The sequence below is a fragment of the Rissa tridactyla genome, chromosome 3 (genome assembly GCF_028500815.1).
Source record: "Rissa tridactyla isolate bRisTri1 chromosome 3, bRisTri1.patW.cur.20221130, whole genome shotgun sequence".
Lineage (NCBI taxonomy): Eukaryota > Metazoa > Chordata > Aves > Charadriiformes > Laridae > Rissa > Rissa tridactyla.
The window spans coordinates 94,790,164-94,811,366 of record NC_071468.1 but is presented as its reverse complement, the minus strand read 5'-3'; the positions used below and the strand labels follow the sequence as shown (position 1 = coordinate 94,811,366).

General features: G+C 39.9%; 1 protein-coding gene across 10 annotated transcripts in view; it reads left to right on the top strand.

Moving 5' to 3' along the window:
• Positions 1 to 21,203, top strand: part of COL19A1 (collagen type XIX alpha 1 chain) — a 214,129-nt gene that overhangs the window by 61,596 nt on the left and 131,330 nt on the right. For 8 of the 10 annotated variants that reach the window (XM_054195883.1, XM_054195881.1, XM_054195876.1 and 5 more), the window contains exons 11-12: positions 5,363 to 5,416; positions 13,573 to 13,617. The exons of 1 other annotated variant lie outside the window; for it this stretch is intronic. In XM_054195883.1, coding sequence (XP_054051858.1) covers positions 5,363 to 5,416; positions 13,573 to 13,617 — 99 coding nt within the window. The remainder of the gene's footprint in view (positions 1 to 5,362; positions 5,417 to 13,572; positions 13,618 to 21,203) is intronic. One more of the 10 variants, XM_054195882.1, reaches the window with a different exon arrangement.

Genomic DNA, 21,203 nt, shown 5'->3' with positions numbered 1-21,203 from the left:
AGGTCAAGATGAATTTCCCGTTCTGTTGAAACTTTAATAGGATTTAGATTTGCTTTAATGCCATGTTATGGCTGGGTTAACAATAAATCAATAGACGGTGTGTAAATCAGGCAATTTTTCTTTTGACAGATCTACTGTAAGGGAAAAAACAGTTATAAAAATCTGTCCGTTATCCATGACTATAAGATCCTTTACAGATTTTTTTCTACTGTGTTGCTTCAGATGATAGAAATATCCAACTGTCTAGACTTAATTTTCTAAACTGTTAATCCATAAGACATTATGAATCTTTGAGAACCTTTTGCAGCCAGAAGCCTATTTGTCTGTTCTCAGTACTCTACAGGAAACATTCTCATGGTTTTTGTTTGTATTTTCTTTACGCTCTGTGTATGGTGTTATAGGTCAACTGAACTGGATTGTTTTCAAGCCCATGTTCAATTCATGTCTCCGCCACTCCCAACATTATCCACCAGTCTCCCAACATTATCCACTTCTATGCAGTAAAGTATGCATCTTACCTTTCTTACTGAAGGAATGTAACCGGATGGTGGGCCATTAAAAAGCTGTTGACTCATTTGACTCAAGTCTGAACAGTAGAGGAAAAAATTGTAAAGGCCCTTCAGGCTCTAGGACAGTGTGAGACAAAAGAAGAAGCTATCCTGTTCCACTGCTCTTCTGCATTGCCTAGAACTTTCTCCTTGCTTGTAAAGCTCCATCATTACAGCCCCTAAGGGCTCCACAGGGGCTAATTAGTTTCCTCTCACAACTGAGGAACTAAACCCCAACTACCCAAGGTCCTCGTTCTGTGCCGATAATATGTTCTGCCTTCATTTTTCTCCTCTATTTGCTGTTTAGTTCCTTGCAGTCCAATTCTGTTCTATTTGAAATCGGTGGCATTTAAGAGTTGTGACTGGAAATGTGCCTTCTGGACTGAGTCATCGCTTCTTGATGAAGAAGGTCAAGAAGGCGGCAGTTGTCACTTCTTCAAGGACGTACAATAGCGGTGAATACCACTTGTATTTGCCAAATGCAGAAAGAACACCTACTGACAGCAGAGGCTCTGCTCCTGCTGATATTTGTTTTGACTATATAAAACCTGCTCCTTGACATCTATAAAAAGGCTTCAGTCAGTTCGTTATCAGTTTTCGAAAGAAAAAAAAAAAGGCAATACGCCGGCCTGTAGTTATGCATAAAACTAAATGGAGTGATCCTTTCTTCTAAGGTTTTCAGAGCCTCATGTTGCGTGAAAATAATTCATGGGAACAAAATATAGAAACAAACTTTTGACTTATGCAGTTTATTTGTGAAATATGTGTGCTTTTACATATTTGAATGTAGAAATTGTGCAAGTTGCATGTTTTTTAAGGCATGCTAATAGCAAAAAAGGAAACTATGCCAACTGAAGAGTGTAGTCTGGAGTAAGGAGCCCTTTGGCCTTGTTCTCTGAAGCTCTGAGCTGCCTCTGGCTGCTGATTCAGTAGTTTGCATGCAAAGCACCGAAACATAAATTTTCAAGTGTAGTTTAATTTGGAGTGTATTATCATCTAGTTGCCTGAATGGGATAGACAAGTCAGACTTGTCCCAAAGATGGTTATTGGGAAGGGTTGGGAATGAGAAAAAATTGATGCCTCCTGAACTCAAATTATGTTATTAGGTGCAAACAAGAGCAGTAGGGCTATTCTCGTTTGTCATTCTCTTGAGCAGCTACATAAAAAAGCCACAGGAGCCCTGATCACAAGGACACAAGAGTCCTCTGACCAGCCCTTGCATCCTTGCCCAAACTATGATGTACCTGCTCTGCTGGGGCTGCTGTGGAAGCAGGACAGAGCAAAGAAAACAAAATATTTAGCCATCACAAGCTCTTCTTTGTCAGATTATTTTAATGGAGGATCTTATGCTTGCTCCCATGGGTCAAGTTTGCATCAAGGATAGCACTGAGTAAATAGTGCTGAGAACTGGTAGTTCATCAGTAACCAAAAGGGAAGAAAAGGATCAGTAGAGGCAGTGAAACCAAAAGGTCATAATATTTAGCAGAAACTTCCTGACATGACTTATGCAGGAGATTCGTGGGGCAAGTCTGCATAAATATCAGCCGAATATATTTTTATGTAATTAATATTCTATTGGGTGATCCTAACCATTAACAGGAGCCCGTTTAAAGAAAGAAGGAAATATTCCAGTAGGCCAAGGAAGGTGTCGTATAATGGTGTATAATTGGTGTGGGATTTTTATTTGTTAAAGGCAAAGCTCTGCCCCGACTGGTGGCTCTGGACTGGCTTGGTACGTGCTTCGTGGGGAGGATGTTGCTCGAGCCCTCTGACAGTACGTTGTTGAACATTCCGCTCCATTTCTGCAATGCTAAAAATAGTTGTCCTCATTTTAAAACACCAGGCTATTAGATTATTCCAGGGGTCTGGCATACTTAGGGTAATGGAAGGCACATATCCATAAATTATCAAAACAGTAAGTAGTGTTTGACCGCGCTGATTATACTTCTATTAAGATGAGTTTTCCTTGCTAGGAACGCTGGAGTACCGAGTCTATTCTGTAAATCAAGCTCCTGGCAGTGCCCCAGTAAACTGAAAAATAAAAGGAAAAATGTTTGTGTTTCATATTGAGGATGGAGAAGCATCTGACTGCTTCTTGGTGGTTTTGTTTTGAATTTCGCAGGATCGTATCTGCAAAATGCTTAAAGTATTTAATAGTAATTGTTTCTCTTTCCCAGCATTGAAGAGAATCTTACGACGTTCCAGCATGTTTGCCATTATAAATCATGTTAATGCCCAAAATGTTCCAAATAGCAAAATGCATTCCAGGTGATTAATACAAGTTTCTCTCAACTTTTTTTTTTTTTCAGTGATTAGATAATGTGGTGCCTAATTAATTTTTGGCACCATATTGTTTGGTAGTACAAGTAACCAATGCACTTTATTAAGTTCACATACTTGTATGTTAAGACAGCCTCTCCTTTTATTTTCTTTTAATCTTTTTTAATGGGAAAGTCTCTTATTTCAGGGATAAAAATAGCTAAATGTGGAAGTCAAGGTATAAAAATTAATGTAAATACATTCTAAGGAAGTTGCTAAGTGTACAGATACAAAGCATCTTACTCTATCTTGAAAACCTTTAGATATAAACTGAATCTCTAATTTTATAGGGTGTTGCAGTACAGTTACAAGCTGCAAAATCAATAAATGATAAATACATTAAGAACCATGATTATAAATACACTGCATGTTTCCAAAATAGTTAAAGCAAGCACAACATTAATCATTTCAGATTTAATAAGAATCAGTATTGATGTAGGAGGTTATTTTTGCATTGTTGTGTTGAAGGGATAATAATTTGTAGAGCACTGATTAAAAAGTGCAAGGCAAAACACCTATGGCTTGTCTCCACAAAAAAAAAAAGTGACTGTGGGTTTCTTCTAGTATACAATGATGCAGTATTGCAGGGAAGGTGAAATATTATTATCTATTAACCATTAGACTCTGAAGAATTTTTCTGAATTCATGTTATAAATCTGGAGAAAATGAAGGACTAAGGATTGCTTGTAATGATTAATCAGAATTTTTCCCCAGCACGCTAGCATCTATTTTTACAGAGGGGTGCTGGAAGGAAGATGCTGGAAAGTGTGCCATGAGTGGAGTTAGAAAAATGCCATTTTAACAAGATATTTTAAGCTGTATTTTAATTGTTGTATACCATGAGTGCTTTGTATTTATTTGCTTGATTACTCGTATCATTTTGATGAGTAATTGTTCTTTTATTGGCTCTTTCTGTTTTTAAGAGAGACTGGAGTCTTTCCTTTGTCTCTGTTCTTTTTGTGTGTCTGAGGCATTTGTCTTCTGCTTGGCTTGGAATCAAATGAGTGAACTTCCAAAACTTTCTTTTGTTGCTGAATTCTGGCTTGGCTAGAAAACTGAATTGGATGGTGTGCAAGTTACTAGGGCAAACTTCTGTCAAGGAATTAAGACCCATGAATGGAATGGAGAAAGCATTTTGATTTTAGATTCCTTTAATAAGTCTTCTAAGCTCTCACTCAAGTTCTTATGAGCATGGATGAATTCTTCTAACAGAACTTAGGTCAGTAACTTTAGACTTATTGAGACCAAAATTCCTGTACTTCATGGTGACATATTTCACGAATCTGTAAATGGAGGGTCGTTCTCAGCACTGAGTGGCAGAACCTGGTTTTCACTAGGTCTATAACTAACACACTTTGCTAAGAAGGAATGGAAAAGGAAACTGCTGCAATATTTTATATTTTAATTCTAAATGAGATATTACTAAGTTTTTAGCTGTACCTTTTCCTTGGAAAGCCCTATATTAAAGGCAGAATTGAATTGTCTGTAGCTTTCACCTCAGAGCTTTTTTTTTTTTTCCCTTTTGCTCAATTAGTCCTTATTCAGGTATTGAAGGCGAAGTTTACCCCGTTATTCAGCTTGGATAGCTACCTTTTAAAAAAATTTTTATTATAAGGTGCTTGTTTGTACTTACGCTCAGTTGCTGAGCATAACTCGTAAGCATCTGGTTTCTTGAGTGGAATTTACAAACCCAAATCAGATTCTTAATTTTTCATGGGCATTGCAAGGAGAAAGTAGTTTGAGGGGCAGAGGGTGACTAGTAGTCAACTGTACAGCTGACTTATTTTGCTCTTTTAAAACATGGGGTAGAGGAGGCAGTAATTCAACAACATACACAGAACATTCACTTAGGAAGTAGGAGAAAGAGAATTTTGTCTGCCTGATTGCACAGGACCAAGATTTGCATTTCCTCCTGATGAGTAGGTTGTGCACTCCCATAGAGACAGGGGAAAGATCTAAAACTCCCCGTTGAGTGGAGCCTAGAAACCAGCAGTCAGCTTCCTATGTACAACTGTGGTTTGCATGTACTCCCTGTGGCGCCTAATGGTTTAAGTGTAGACCCCAGTGGGCTCAAGCACCTAAATAGGTATTAGGGAGAGAGTAGAAGCTGTGTTGCCCTTGTTGGGATTTTAGGTATGTGGGTAGTATGCAACTGTCTTCTGAAGTATTTTTTTCTGAATCAGACCATAAAATAAAACTTAAAGGTTTCCATGTGATCTAAACCCTCTAATCTTTTTTGTTGTCCAGTTGTCTGAAGCAATCTACAGCTATATCTGCTGCATAATTAGATAACCTGTAATTGCCAGTTGCCTAATATTTGGAAAGTATTTTAACCAAATACAAGTCAACAGACATAAAGAACCTTAGAAATCAATTCAGCTGCTCTGTAGAAGAGGAATGAGAAGCAACACATGTCCAGATGTCTTTTTTTCTCTTAATTTAGCTCAGTCATGAGTTAGGTCTGTAAAATGATGACTATGTACGTTTTGTTTCAGGGGGAAGCTGGCTTAGTAGGTGCTCCTGGCATACCTGGTCTTACTGGTTCCAAGGTAAAAAAACCCAACCAACCAAACAAACAAAAAACCTGCAACAAAACAAACAAACAAAAAACCCCTCATTTTATGCATCTTTACTCTCAACATACTTTTTGCCAGCTGTCCAGTATGTACATAAATTGTTTTTGAATTACGTATCCAGATTGAGTTACATAATGTGACAGGAACTTTACTATCAGCTTCTCTTTCAAAAGAGAGAGGGCGTGTGGTGTGGTGTCAGAAACTTGCCTATTGGTATAGAATCATAGAATGGTTCAGGTTGGAAGGGTCCCTAAAGATCATCTAGTTCCAACCTCCCTGCCATGGGCAGGGACACCTTCCACTAGACCAGGCTGCTCAAAGCCCCATCCAGCCTGGCCTTGAACACTCCCAGGAATGGGACATCCACAGCTTCTCTTGTCAACCTCTTCCAGTGTCTCACCACCCTCACAGTGAACAATTTCTTCCTAATATCTAGTCTAAATCTGCTCTCTTTCCATTTAAAACCATTACCTCTCATTCTATTGCTAACACTCCCTGATAAGGAGTCCTTCCCTATCTTTCCTGTAGGCCCCCTTTAAGTACTAGAAGGGGCTATAAGGTCTCCCCAGAGCTTTCTCTTCTCCAGGCTGAGAAACTCCAACTCTCTCAGCCTGTATTCACAGGATAGGTGTTCCAGCCCTCTCATCATTTTCATGGCCTTCTCTGGACCCGCTTGAACAGGTTCATGTCCTTCTTATGTTGGGGGCCCCAGAGCTGGATGTGGTACTCCAGGTGGGATCTCACGAGAGTGCAGTAGAGGGTCAGAATTGCCTCCCTTGACCTGCTGGCCATGCTTCTTTTGATGCAGCCCAGGAGGCAGTTGGCTTTCTGGGCTGCAAACACAGTGACAGGTCATGTTAAGCTTCTCATCCACCAACACTCCCAAGTCCTTCCCCTCAGGGCTGCTCACAATCTGTTCTCCACCCAGCCTGTATTTGTGCTTGGGATTGCCCCAACCCATGTGCAGGACCTTACACTTGGCCCTGTTGAACCTCATGAGGTTCACATGGGCCCACCTCTCAAGCCTGTCCAGGTCCTTCTGGATTTGGGCAAACTGGAACAGGTTGCCCAGAGAGGTGGTGGAAGCCCCATCCCTGGAAGTTTTTAAGGCCAGGCTGGATGGGGCTCTGAGCAACCTGATCTAGTGGGATATGTCCCTGCCCATGGCAATGAGGGCTGGAACTAGATGATCTTTAAGGTCCCTTCCAACCCTAACAATTCTGTGATTTTATGACTTGTGCACCTTCAGGTTTCTTAGGTGGTCTCGAACCTGATTGTTAAGAGCAGTCACCTAAGTCTCAGAACTATGCAGGTCTATCCAGCCCCAAGAAAGCAGATTAAAAAATTTGAAATTTGAGTCTCGTGGTCTCAGCAAAATGAGATGAAGGACAGCACTGCTGCTTCCGCTCTTCCATTTTAATCTTTCAGTTCTCTCCAGAGGTGGAATAGTGTAGGAAGGCCAGAACTTGCAAAAAGAGACATCTGTATTGTAGACCTTGCTGGTAATATTTGTTAATGTTGCTTGACTCTCTTCATGGTCAGATTTTGTTTTCTGTTGATTGCAGCTGTGTTTAACCGTAAGTATTTGGAATGAAGTCTTAATGTCACATGCATCTGTCCAGATAATTCCTTTTAGAAAATTGTAGGGGAAATAGTTCTGCTGCTTCCAAAAATTAAGGGACTACATAAAACCCCCGTTATTTTGTTCATATTAAAATTTCAAGAAAGTGTTCTGCAGTGTGACCTTGGTGCAAAGGGCTGATTTGTGTATCTTTAGGCAGATACTTCCTGTAATGTAGCACGAAGGGAAGGAAGGAACTTATTTTCTGCAGATGAGGTAGCCAGCATTGAGTTCCACAACATGCTTACCACAATCTATCAATTTATAAGTTCAAAGTCAGGATCTCATTGACTCGTACTGCAGGCATATTTAAAACACTGAAAATCAAATCAGCAATCCTGCAGTATCAAGACAAATAATCAGTGATTATCCATGAAAATGTGTGCGTGAAATGTTTTGCCTAACTTAAATTCTCCCTTGCATGGCAATATTCTCATATTAAGTCAGTCATAAATGTGTTATTTTACAACTTTCACATTTTTATTTCTTCAATATTTGAATTCTTTGATGTAAGCTACCAGTGGCTAATATTGTTGGTTTTTTTTTTTTTAATGCTGGCAAGTGGAAATTACCTAAACTTCTTTCTCTATGCTTTCTGAGTGCATTTCATATTTTCTCTAGTTCAAATATGTGCAAAAAATCTGGGCAATTAGACTGTATGTTTTAAAAAGAAGGAATTAGTTAATCACCCCACACATTGGTACAGGCAGAGAACTGACTGGTTGAGCAGCAGCATTGCTGAAAAGGACCTGGAGGTACACAAAAGGCTGAATTATGAGCTAACAGTGTTCCCCTATTGGGAATAAAGCAAAGCACGTATTGGACTATGTTAGTAAAATTGCAGCTGACAGATCGGGGAAAGATATTTTCCGCTCTTTGCTTGGTGGTGCTGCATCTGGTATGCTGTGTCATGTTTGGGGGTTCTTCCATGCTCACTTCTTCAAGAGATGTGGAGAAACCAGTGAGGGTCCAGTGGGGAGCTAGTGTATGTTCAAGGGCCTAGAAAACAAGACCTTTGAGGAGAGTTTCAAGGAGCTAAGTTTGTTGAGTCTGGCAAAGAGGAGGCCAAGGAGTGATCAAGACTGTCCTTCAGACCTCAGGAGCCCAGCTGGTTGATCTTCAAGGACAGCTTCCCGAAACCCCAAGAACAGTCCATGCTGATGTGCAGGGAGTTGAGCAAGTATGGCAGAAGGCCAGCATAGATGAACAAGGGCACAAAAAGAAAGTAAACAGTGGAAGCAGGGATGAGATACCCAGTAGGAATATAGAAACATTGCCAGAGCGTGTGGTGATGGAGTTAGGAAACCAAAAACTCATCTGGAATTAAAACTAATGAGGGATTTGAAGGGCAGCATGAAGGGCTTCTGTTAAGTACATTTGTAGCAAAAACAAGGCTGAAGAAAATGTTGACCCACTGCTTAATGGGGTGGGACATGTGGAAGAGGCCAAGAGTACCCTCATGTCGTTTTCACTAATAAAGTTTGCCCTCAGGCCTTCTAGGTTACTTACAACTCCTAGCATAGTGTGTGAGAATAAACCATTGCCCACTGAAGGGGAAGAGAGCGTTAAGGAGCACTTAAACTACTTGGACGTTTGCAAGATACCAAATAGTATGCATCCAGGTCTGCTGAGGGAGCTGGCTGATGTCACAGTAAGCCTGCCCTCTGTCATTATCAAAAGATCATGATGACTAGGGGAGGTTTCTGATTCTCGATACCAGGAAAGATCATGGAGAGGATCATCTTGAGTGAGCTCTCATGGCAAGTGCACGGCAGCCAAGGGATCAGGGACAGCCAGCAAGGGTTTAGGAAGGGGAGGTCCTGCTTAACCAACCTGATCTCTTTCTATGACCATGTGACCCGCCTTCTGGACGCAGGGAAGGCTGTGGACATTGTCTATCTGGACTTTGGTAAGGCTTTTGACAGCGTCCCCCACAGCATTCTCCTGGAGAAGCTGGCGAATGATGGCATAGACAAGTGTGCTCTTCGCTGGGTTAAAAACTGGCTGGATGGCCGTGCCCAGAGAGTTGTGATTAATGGGGTGAAATCCTCTTGGCGGCCGGTCACCAGTGGTGTCCCTCAGGGCTCAGTTTTGGGGCCAGTTTTGTTTAATATCTTTATCAATGATCTGGATGAGGGGATTGAGTGCACCCTCAGTAAGTTTGCAGATGACACCAAACCAGGTGGGAGTGTTGATCTGCTTGAGGGTAGGAAGGCTCTACAGAGGGACCTGGACAGGCTGGATCGATGGGCCAAGGCCAATGGTATGAGGTTTAATAAGGCCAAGTGCCGGGTCCTGCATTTTGGTCACAACAACCCCAAGCAACGCTACAGGCTTGGGGCAGAGTGGCTGGAAAGCTGCCCGGCAGAAAAGGACCTGGGGGTGCTGGTGGACGGCCAGCTTAACATGAGCCAGCAGTGTGCCCAGGTGGCCAAGAAGGCCAACAGCATTCTGGCTTGTATCAGGAGTAGCGTGGCCAGCAGGAGTAGGGCAGTGATCGTGCCTCTGTACGTGGCACTGGTGAGGCGTCACCTCGAGTACTGTGTTCAGTTCTGGGCCCCTCTGTACAAGAGGGACATTGAAGTGCTGGAGCGTGTCCAGAGGAGAGCTACCAGGCTGGTGAGGGGTCTGGAGACCAGGTCATATGAGGAGAGGCTGAGGGAGCTGGGCATGTTTAGCTTGGAGAAGAGGAGGCTGAGGGGAGACCTCATTGCCCTCTCCAACTACCTGAAAGGAGGTTGGAGAGAGGTGGGTGTTGGCCTCTTCTCCCAAGTGAATAATGACAGGACCAGAGGAAATGGTCTGAAGTTGCGGCAGGGGAGGTTTAGATTAGATATTAGGAAGAATTACTTTACTGAAAGAGTGGTCAGGCACTGGAACAGCCTGCCCAGGGAGGTGGTTGAGTCACCATCCCTAGAGGTGTTTGAGAAACGTCTAGATGTGGCACGTCAGGGCATGCTCTAGTGGCAGAGATTGTAGGGTTAGGTATTTTTGTGTGTGTGTGTGTATGGTTGGACTCGATCTCAAAGGTCCATTCCAACCATGAAGATTCTATGACTGGAAACAGGCAAACATCACATTCATCTTCAAGAAGGATCCAGGGTACTGCAGGCCAGTCAGCCTCACCTCTGTCCCTGGAAAAATTATATAGGAAACCCTGGAAGCCATTTCTAAGCACACGAAGGACTAGAATCACAGAATGGGTAGGGGTTGGAAGGGACCTCTGGAGATCATCTAGTCCAACCCCCCTGCCAGAGCAAGGTCACTTAGAGCAGGTTGCACAGGAACGCGTCCAGGGGGGTTTTGAATGTCTCCAGAGAAGGAGACTCCACCACCTCTCTGGGCAGCCTGTTCCAGGGCTCTGCCACCCTCAAAGTAAAGAGGTTCCTCCTTGTGTTGAGATGGAACTTCCTATGTTCAAGTTTGTGTCCGTTACCTCTTGTCCTGTCCCTGGGCACCACTGAAAAGAGTCTGGCTGCATCCTCCTGACACCCACCCTTTAAGTATTTATAAGTGTTGATAAGATCCCCCCTCAGTTGTTCTTTTTCCAGACTGAAGAGACCCAAATCCCTCAGCTTTTCTTCATAAGAGAGGTGTTTGAGTCCCCTAATCATCTTGGTAGCCCTTTGCTGTACTCTCTCCAGCAGTTCCCTGTCCTTCTTGAACCGGGGAGCCCAGAAATGGACACAGTACTCCAGGTGTGGCCTCACCAAGGCAGAGTAGAGGGGGAGGATCATCTCCCATGACCTGCTTGCCACACTCAAGAAGGCGGCAACTGGGAACAGCCAGTATGGATTCATCGAGGACAAACCGTGACTGACCAACGTGATTGCCAATTCTAAGATGACTGACTGTGTGGATTAGGGGAGAGCAGTGGATGTTTTATACCTTGACTTCAGCCATGTTTTTGGCACAGTCTCATCATATCGTTGTAGTCAAATCTGTGAGATATGGGCTGGATAAATGGACAATAACGTGAGTGGAAGGTTGGTTGGATTGCTGGGCTCAAAGGTGGAATAACCACTATGCAGTCCAACTGCTACCTAATAACTAGTGTCATCCCCCATGGGGTGATACTGAGGACAGTATTATTTAGTGTCTTTATTAATAAACCTGGATGATGGGATTCTCAGCAAGTTCATGGATGTTATCAAATATGGGGAAGTGTGCTGGAAAGTAGGGCAAGAATGATATTCAGTGGGACCTCAACACGCTGGAGAAATGAGCTAATGAAGAACTCGTAAGTTAAGCAATGGCAAACATGAGGTCCTGCCTCTGAGAAGGAATAGCCTTATGCAACAACACAGGCTAGGTGCCAAATTGCTAGAAAGCAGCTCTACAGAATAGGAGTTGGGAGTCCTGCTGGGTGGCTTAGTGGTGGAGAAGGCCAACTGCATCTTGGGCTGCCTTAGCAAGAGCATGGACAGCAGATCAGAAGTGATTATCACCTGTGAGACTGCATCTGGAGTTCTATGTCCAGTTTAGAGCTCCCCAGGAGAGAATAAAGAGCAGCTTATTGGCGTGAGCCACGTGGAGGCCCACCAAGATAGCCAGGGGCTTGGAGCCCATGATGTACAAGGCGAGACTGAGGCAGCTGGGCTTGTTCAGCCTTAAGATAAGATAATTTGGAAAGGACGAGGGTGGGGGATGGTGTTCAGACTCATTGCTGTCTGTAAGAACTGGGAGGGTGCAGAGAAGCCAGAGCCAGACTCTTGTCAGAGATGTACAGTGAAAGGACAAAAGGCAGTGGACACAAGTTACAACCAGAGAAATTTTTACTCCATCTAAGAATAATTTTTATATAATGAATGGGGAAATGAGTAAAGACAGGATATGCAGTCTCACAAATGGGAAAGCAAAATCAATAAAATATTTTACCTCTAGGAATCTGTCAAATTTGTATGTGTTAGCTGTGTTGTACATCCAACAGTTCGAGAAGAGTGGGAACCGTAGAATCATAGAACAACCCAGGTTGGAGGGGACCTCAAAAGATCATCTGGTCCAACCTTTCATGAGAAAGGGAAACTATATGAGCAGAACAGAAGTTGCATACATTCAGAAATTATTTCAGTAATTAACCACTCATTTTTAGGTGAGAGCATAGGGAAGGTTATTTCACTAGATCCCATTTTGCATGCTTGGTCTTGGGCATGCATCTAAAATTGACCCCTGAGCTGTTGATTGTATGAGTCACCCCAGCCAAAAGAAACTAACAAAAAGCAGCCAGTGGAGGTAGTTGATGAAGAGTCCAGAACTATTTGATAACCTGTACATCTGCACACCTCCAAAGCTTTAAATTTAGTTCCTAGATGTGTAGTACCTGATGCTATATCACTTGAAAGATTTGACAAAATGCTGCTAGAAATTTTGCAAGTTGTAGCCTGCTGTTCTAGTTAACCTCACTTAAACCTTAGAGTTCTATATAAGGAAATGACACTCTCTGAAGGGTGAAAGAATATTTAGATATTGCTCATCTTAATTTTTTGAAAGTAATTTAGAAAACACCATATGCTTTCCCTTGGAAATTTTCCAGTCTTTTCATCCTCAGACCTGTAAAAATCATGTGCGTTGTACTGAGGTGGTGAGACTGGATTCTAGAGACTGGCAAAGACATGCAGTCTGCCTCCTGCTAGATGATTTGAGGGAGAAAGAGAATGTTCAGGGTTTTTTTTTATTAGGTAGTTATTGTGCTTCAAGTATATCATTTTGTCTGTATGTCTGCTGTATATCTCACAAAACGTACAAGTATACGTTAATAAAGACCTAAAGCAGGGTTATTCTTGTTTGAATGTAGCCAGCCAAATTTGGCAAAGAGTTTAGCAAAGACATTAATAGGGTAAGATTGTACATTAAGATCTTTTTCTGAGTTAAAACTTATCAAATTGCAGCTGGAAGAGCATTATTAACAGATCTTTTTATTGAAAGATCATAAAATAAAGAATTCAGTCATCTGCTGAAATAAGCTGGGCTTGAATTAATATTTCAAAACTCACCCCTTCTGGGTTTTGTTTTTTTTTTTTTTAATGCTTGGGTAATTTGGTGTGGTTTTCGAAATGAAAGGAATGAGTTTTCTTTCAGTAAACTGTATCTCTATATTTTTCTCAATTGTTCTGGGTTTTGGAGGCCTTCATAGCTGACTATTCACATTTAAAAATTAAAATAAAGGTATTAATAGGAATAAATGTATTAAAACTGGTTCTGCAGAAGAATAGCAGAACTGTAATGAGTGCATTTAATATCAATGAATAGTTCAGAATTTTTAAAGCCAAGAAGATCCCTAAGGCTGAATGGAAAGATGACTACTATTAATTGACAAAACTGTGGAAAGCTGTGTCATTTTTTTGTAGAGGTTTCACACTTTTTTGAATGAGAGAGAATTGATATCTGAATTATTTATTCTGTTTTAATACCACAAGAAAAATCCAGTGCAATAAAACTATTGTAAAGAATGCCATTATTTGAAGAATGTTTACGTTTGAGATTTTTATTTTATTGTTTTGTGTTCCAGGGTGAACGTGGCTTTGCAGGTAGTAAAGGTGAAGAAGGTGAAAAGGTAAATTATTCTGTCCATGTTACTTATTTTTTTGGTGTAACAACTTGATATATGGCCAGCCAAGTACAGTTTTTTCTGAAGGTCTTCCTTAAGTCTTTCATGATAAAATTCTTATTTTTTTGCCATGTAAATTATTCCTGAAATGCTTAAGAATAAGAAGATTTTTATGTGTGTTAATCAGTGTCAACAGTTGTTCTTTTAGAAACATCTTTTCTTTTTTTTTTTTTAAGAAAAGATTTAATAATAAAGTCTAACAGATCCATAACCACTGGACTCCACTACTGTTTACTGCTATCTTATTTCTATGCTAACTAGTAAAAGCTTATTTCTACAGTATGGAATGTATGATGAGATGATGTGTAGGTATTTGTTAGTAGTGAATTATTGCTTTTATACCTTAAAAATTTTAGAGGAACTTACTGTGTTGATAGTAACTACTAAATGTTTTACACACTTTTTTCCTAAGAACATAAATTTACTGCAATAGCAAAATTTAACATTTGCTACAGCATAACTGACTGTTAATTTAAAAAGGTTAATTTTCATTTATATACTTTGGTGTGCCTACACAGTAGTTAACATGAGTTTTGTTTTCTGCATGCGTCTGATTCAGAGCGTGTTGACTTGACTGCCAGTGGCCAAGCTGAATGCAGGTGCATTTACCTCTTCCCCAGACTGGAAGTTCAGTCCCTTTGCCTGATGGACTGGCAAGTTGTCCTAAGGACAATCTTAGTCTGCCGACAACCATAAAACGTTCCGAGTGTAAATTCCAGGAGAAGCCGTTCCTTGTTCTTCACCAGTGGGTGTCGGAAATGGAGCTTGAAGCAGTTTGTCCTAATTGTAGATGCTTTGTAGCGGCTGGAAATAGTTCAAAAGCTTGTGCATTAAAACGGGAATTAAACTGGCCCTGTGGAAGGCTGTCTTGGGTGACAGAATGCCAGCCTGGCTCGCTCTAGATGATGCAACCTAATCTTCTCATGTGGCTTCAGACAAGTAGGTCTTCACAGGTCATCAAAGGCAAGCCTGTGTTGAGGGACAAGTGGGAGGAAGAGCCTGTTCTTAGCTTGCCTAATAGAAATTAAATAATGATGGTGATAGTTTATGGTTGAAACTTCAGCTCCTAACCCTATTGCTGCCTGGTTACTGCTTTTTCACTAGTTTTGGCTGATTTGGATTAGACAATCTGAATTAAAAGGCTTTTCTTGGGTCATAGGTAGTTTCTCTGTGTTTCAGCTCACTGTCTGAAAAAGGTGCAGAAAAGCAGTTCTGCTGAATTTACATATCATAAAGATGAAGAATGACAGATACTGCTATTCTGGCAATATTCAGACTGCAGAAAATGGGGAGTAGGTGGCAGCTTCTGAATTTAAAAAAGTGCAATATAATTGTGAGTTAGGCTGCTTTGGACATGGATATATTCACTCACCCACCATACCAGAAGTGTCAGCCAGCTTTCCAGTGTTCATATTTTGAAGAAGGCATGTTATGGATTAACAAAATTTAAGCAGATTTAAAATTGTGGAGGTATTTTAGGAGGAAGTATTCCAGTAACCAGGAAGGAAGAAGTGTCAGAAGTAAAATACAGCATCCATAGCAACTAACATTTATAATGTGAAGATTTAGTCTCCAAAAAAACCCACTTGTTAAGCTTGAGTGTTTCTTGGTGGTATTGTTACTCATCAGCTCTGAAGGGCTTATGGATTTTTTAATTTTTTTTTCCTTTCATAATTGCTTTGCAGCTGTGCTGTGCCTTCCTTGAGTTTTATGAATAAATTGTGTTTGGACACAGGCACGTGGTTCCAGCTGTTGCTGCCACTCTCTTTGCTTGATTTCCATTATTTTAAGGCAGTGATAAAATGACCCAACCACTGGTAGTCACATTTTTCTTAAGTAGAAGCTGAGTCAGCACATTTAGATTATTTTTTTTTCTTTTGTAACTTTTCTTTCTTGTAAGTTCAGAAGTTAATTAAAAGATCCCATTAAAAGTATTTCCACTGTAACTATTAACAATGTATTCAGCTGTCCTTCAAATAACAGGAAATATATGAGTGGAAGGATCTTTATTTACCAGTGGTCACTCAAAAATTATTTGCAACAGTCTCATCAGAAGCTACACATCGTGATTTGTGAGGAAAGAGTGTGTTTTAAGAGTATGGGAAGGAAGTCTCAGCCTGGACTTCTAACAGTTACTCAATTTAGCCTTGATTCAAATAATTATTGAAGAACAAGAATGCTGAATTTCCGGTTACTGAACTCCAGTACTAAAAACATATCAACACCTTTGCATTTTAACATAGCATCACAAAATAAAATACTTGTACTAATTTGTGCGTAACAAACATGGTTAAAAGCCTGGAACTTAAAATCTGATTTTTTTTTTCTAGTAGAAAAAAAACTCTGCTTCATCTTGCACATTAAGGAACAAGATAGTGTTTGCACACTCTGTTTTGCATATGACCTAGAGTAGGACACAGCTGCCTAAACATGGGTTGTTTGCCATTCCAAACTCTCCAGAAGTACATTAAAATGAACAATCCTATATTTTTTTTTTTTTGGTGAGCATATAATTTCATAGGATTGAATATCTGAAACCAACTCAGATTTATACCTCACCAAATCAAACTGGTTGACTTCAACTTTTTATTTCACTACGTTTTTCTTTTGCAGAATAGGCTCTGGGGGTATCAGGGAGACGCAGGCAACTGAGGGGAAAGTGATTGTATGTAAATTAAAGATACAGGGGGCATCTGTAATTTAAACTATAGAGGGAGATTCTTTTAGGCTGTTTAAAACACTTGGTTTTCCTTGAGGAATCCAGAAGTCTTGTTCTGCCTTTCTCCTTTTTTTCAGTCTTGGTTGGACGTGGTTCTGTCTTACAGAAGCCAGTAGTGGTAAGGGAAGCTACAGACTGCGTGTGCAGGTGTTACGCTGCAAGTTTTCCTTCCATGGGAAATATAATCTCACTGTAAATTTGTATTAATTCCCCTTTGTATTCTGTTTTCTTTGTGTTACTTAGATAATGACATTGTCTTATATGATAGTCTTGCAGCTGCAACAAAAATATTGGCCTACCCTTACAGAGTACGTTTGAAAAAGTATATGCTGAGAGCAGCTTGGATTGGTTTGCTGCCAGGAAGGCAGATTAGATCATGTGGATCCATCCTTGTTCTAAGGCTGTTCAGAATTGTAATTTTACAGTATGGGATAGAAAGTATGAGTATTACACTGTACGGTGAGAGGAAGTCAGGAGAGACTGATAATAGCTAGAAGAAAGCTTTAGAATCCAGAATGTTCTTGGCAAATCAGAGATGTAGCCTGAAAGAAAAAAAAAAAAGGATCCAACACAAACGGAACCAAGTGCAAGGAACAACCTGTAGGGGAGAATAAGTCTGAGCTTTGAAAAACCAAATCAAATCATATCTGCCCAGAAATTAAAATCTGAGGATTATTTGGATCAGAAGCTGAACACAAGTAAATGAAGTCAGTCAGTTGCAAACGAAAGACTCTTAGTAAGATGTTTTCAAGTGGAATATTGTCTGCAACACTAATTAGATAGTCCTGTGCTATTTGGTATTTGTAAGGCTTCAACTTAAAGGGTTTTGAAAGGAGAGCACTGAGAATGACTGGTGCTCAGGAGCACATGACCTTCGAGGAAGGATTGCATGAATGAAGATTACTTAGTGTAGAGTCAGCTGAAAAGAAATATGTAAACAGTCTTCAGATACATAACTCGGCTGGAAAGAGGAAGGGAATGGTGTATTTGCTGCGTCCGTAGTGCAATGGGCTGAACTTGCAGCAAGGGAGGTGCTGTGTAGCCATTAGTAAAGGGTTTTTAATTTTAATGCTGTTGTTTCTTATGGAAGTAGTTTCTCCTTCCAGTGGTCTGCACTTATTATTCTGGTTACAGAAAAGGAAATAAACTAAAGAAAGGCTTGCTTCATGAAAATGCAGGTGGTTGGATTATCTTAAATGATTTTACCATTTTCTGTTAATAGCATGAAAATTATGCAAGGTGTCACTTACACTGATTTCTGATTGGATAAGCACAGAGAACCGCAAGATAGTTTCTTTTAAAATGTATATACTTATTTTTTTTTAATCCTCAGTTAATACTTTTCTGTCTTAGGATAGTAAAGCTCTGGAAGAGGTTACCCAAAGTGGTTATGCAGCCTCTTTTCCTTGAAGTTTTCAAGACCAGCCCTGAGCAACCTGGCCCGACCCCATAGCTGAACCTTGCTTTGAGCAGGAGATCGGGCTAGAGACCTCTTGAGATCATGTCCAGCCTCAATTATCCTTTGATTTTATGAATAGCGAACACGAATGTGGTATTTTTCTGATTTGGCACATGTGTTCACATTATAAATCCACATAAAAAAGGAGAACAATAAAACATGATAATGGTTTGGGATTTGTTTGGGTTTTTTTTTTTAATATTAGCAGGGGTGTGATGTGAATGTACATTTAATTTACAGTATGGACTAATAGTGTTCACCAGAATATGTTATAGGCAGATTTTTTAAGATGTGTATATACAATCACACACTCTTCTTTTGGAGCATCACAACTCGGGGTGACCAGTGCCCTTCCTTAAATATCCGCTCACCTCTCAGCTGGTGCTGTTTTCCTCATAGAAGCTGTCATGGAACGTTTGTTTGGATAGCATTGTACATGGCTGCTTGGATGACGGGTGCGTATGCACTCTCTGGGATGTTTTTAGCTTAGGTTTGCTGAAACCCTATGATACAGTTTATTTTCCAATACAAATGGTTACAAAACAAATTGTTCAACATAAATGAAATCTAAAGGTGTCTTCAAAATTTGCTAAGTAACAAAAAAAGGAGAATCTTAAAATTTATTAAAATGAAAATTGTCATGCAACTGTTGGGTTGTCTGATCACAGCTCCATTCACCTGAGCTGTGTCGATTCCCATAGTTGAAGTTCTGTCCCTGCGTTGTCTAAATACAATTTTATTTACCAAGTGAATTTTCTTCTTTCATTTTTACAGCCTTCTATGTATTGCTGCTCTCTTCTTTCTTTTTTTTTTTTTTGACTGGATTGCTTTCTTCCAGTGTCCTATCGTAAAGCAATTACTTTCTGAAAAATAAAATCTCTGTCAGTTTCTGACAATTCAGAGTAAGAAGGAGAACCAGGCACTGAAATCAGTGACACATAAAATAAAACCTGCCTTTCCTATCAGTTTGTAGACAAAGTTTGAGACAGAGTTCTAACAATCGGTGATCTCTGATCCCGGTTTTGATACCTCTGGGAAATATTATAAATACAAAATGGTAAAAAGGAATAAAATAAGGAACAAGTTGATACAGAGCATTATGCAATGTACTAAGAACTTGAGCCATATAGAAATTGCAGTGCAATGAAGTTACATGTGTTCCTGCTTTGAGCATGTCACAACCCTTCAAGTTGGAACAAAAAAGCACAGAACCCCCAAAATAACAGATCTTAAAGACCCAGAGGAAACCCTGATAACTAAAGGGTCCACAAAATGGGCCTTCACTCTAACAACAGAGTTAGAAGCACCAGGTTTTCTTAAAATGTATGCTTAAAGCTATGTCACAAAATTTGGTGCATCGTTTAATGACTATCAGTTTACTCTAAATGGAGAAACCCAAAGTCCACCAAACCAAAACAAAGGGCAGCGTCTTATCTCAAACACCAGTTGGCTTGAGTTGCTTAAATGCAGCCATGGGGGAGAAGATAAGTTATCAAGATATACATTGTCACTAGCAATTTAAAAAAAAAATTAATTTCAGAAATCTCAATACATAGTTATATGTTTTATCTGTCTCTCAGGTAACCCTTACCTCTCCAGCAGTCATCTTCTATTCTTTAATTTGTAGCTTCTTAATTTGCTGAGGCAAGATGTTCAAGTGCTTCAGTTCAGATGAGTGGACACATTCAAAGTTTTGAGCTTGGCAGCTGTTTTGAGCTTAACAAAAAAATAAACTCGAAGTTAGGTCTGAGATCTTGAAACCTACAGAGGTTGAAGTCTCATTCATTATTATTTATTTTGATACTTGAAGCATGTATGTCGCTTGGGAGTTGGAACTGACCCAAAGCCTGCTAGGTAATCAGGCAAATAACCTCTTAAGTTATCTTTTTTCCTTTGTTAAATCTGTGATTTATTCTCTTTTTTCTCTTGGCTCTTGCTTCCTTTGGTCATTCCAAGGTCTCTCTTTACCCAGGTCCTACATTTTCCTGTCATCTTGTCTACCTTCTTGGTTAGAATATGCATTTGCTGTAGTATACTTCACAGATACGATTCTTTCTGTAACTGAGCTGGAACACTGAGAATTCAGTTTTGTGGGACATATGCAACCTGAACACCATATAAATTTCATTATAATTTGGCAGCATGTGTGGAACAAATCTATATTTTATTTGGAATAGTGGTGATAAAAAAGCCAACACATTTACATGGTAATTATAGCTGAGCAAACATGACAGCGTTGTCACTAATAGATAACAGTGATTTCACAGAGCTGGGAAAACTAAATTCCTTGCTTAGCTGCTTCAAAATACTAGTATAAAATCCTTGTTTCTGTTTCAACTCAGAGAGGCAAGTAAGATATGCTGTTATATAGACTAAATCACAGTACTAGTTGATATCGCAGAAGGCTCAGAAGTTGTGAGTGGTAGAGTAGGAGGATGGCTGTGCTCTGGAGAGGGACTATTCAATTGCAGTTTTCCTTGACTGGTTGCTTTCCTTGATAAAACACATTCCCCTCCCATCTCACACTTGAAATAGAGGATTTTAAAAATGAATATCATTGGAGCTGAGCTACGTAGCAGTATATGTGCTGTGATATGTACTTGTAAACACTTGATCTTTGGTAAAGTTATTATTTTACTCTAATTCTTTGATATTTCTCGGTAAAATGATTATAAATAAAAATTACATGTATTTGACTAAAAGAAACTTTGAAAGTAAAACCACAATGAGAATAATTCATTACTTCCAAAATTTCATCCTTTTATCTTTACTTCTTGTCTGTTTTGATTGTGCTTTTGCCTGTGTATACATGTGAGAAGAGAGCGAGTCTGGGGCTTGTCCAGCCTAAATGTAGAAAAAATTGTCATCTGCTTCATTTTCTTCTAAACGCAGGATGTTCTTTGTATATATTTACTATTTTGTGGAGTACAATTTGAATTATCCCAGGAAATAAGGCTTCCTCTATTTCCTTTAGAAGAAAATTCCTAATAGATCTTAGTGTCAAGAACATTTCCTGGAGGTTCAACATTTTCTACTTCATCCTATCGCACCTAATAAAATACTCCTCTGTCTCTCTTCCATCCATTCAGAACATGCAAGGCTATTAAACTTCCAGTGTGTTTCCAGGTGTAGTCTTTTATTTCCCAGTCTTCAATATGCTTCTCTTAAGCATAAATAAATGAAGAAGGAATCACCTTTCCTTTCTAAGATACTAGTTGAAGTTAGTCATTTTTTAGCCCTTCTAATATTTTGATGTCTGTATTATAAATCTCAGTGATGAAACCGGTCCACATAAGACAGCTCAAGTACTGGGGAAGCTTCCAATCTACTTGAAAAATAGAAGCTATTACTCAT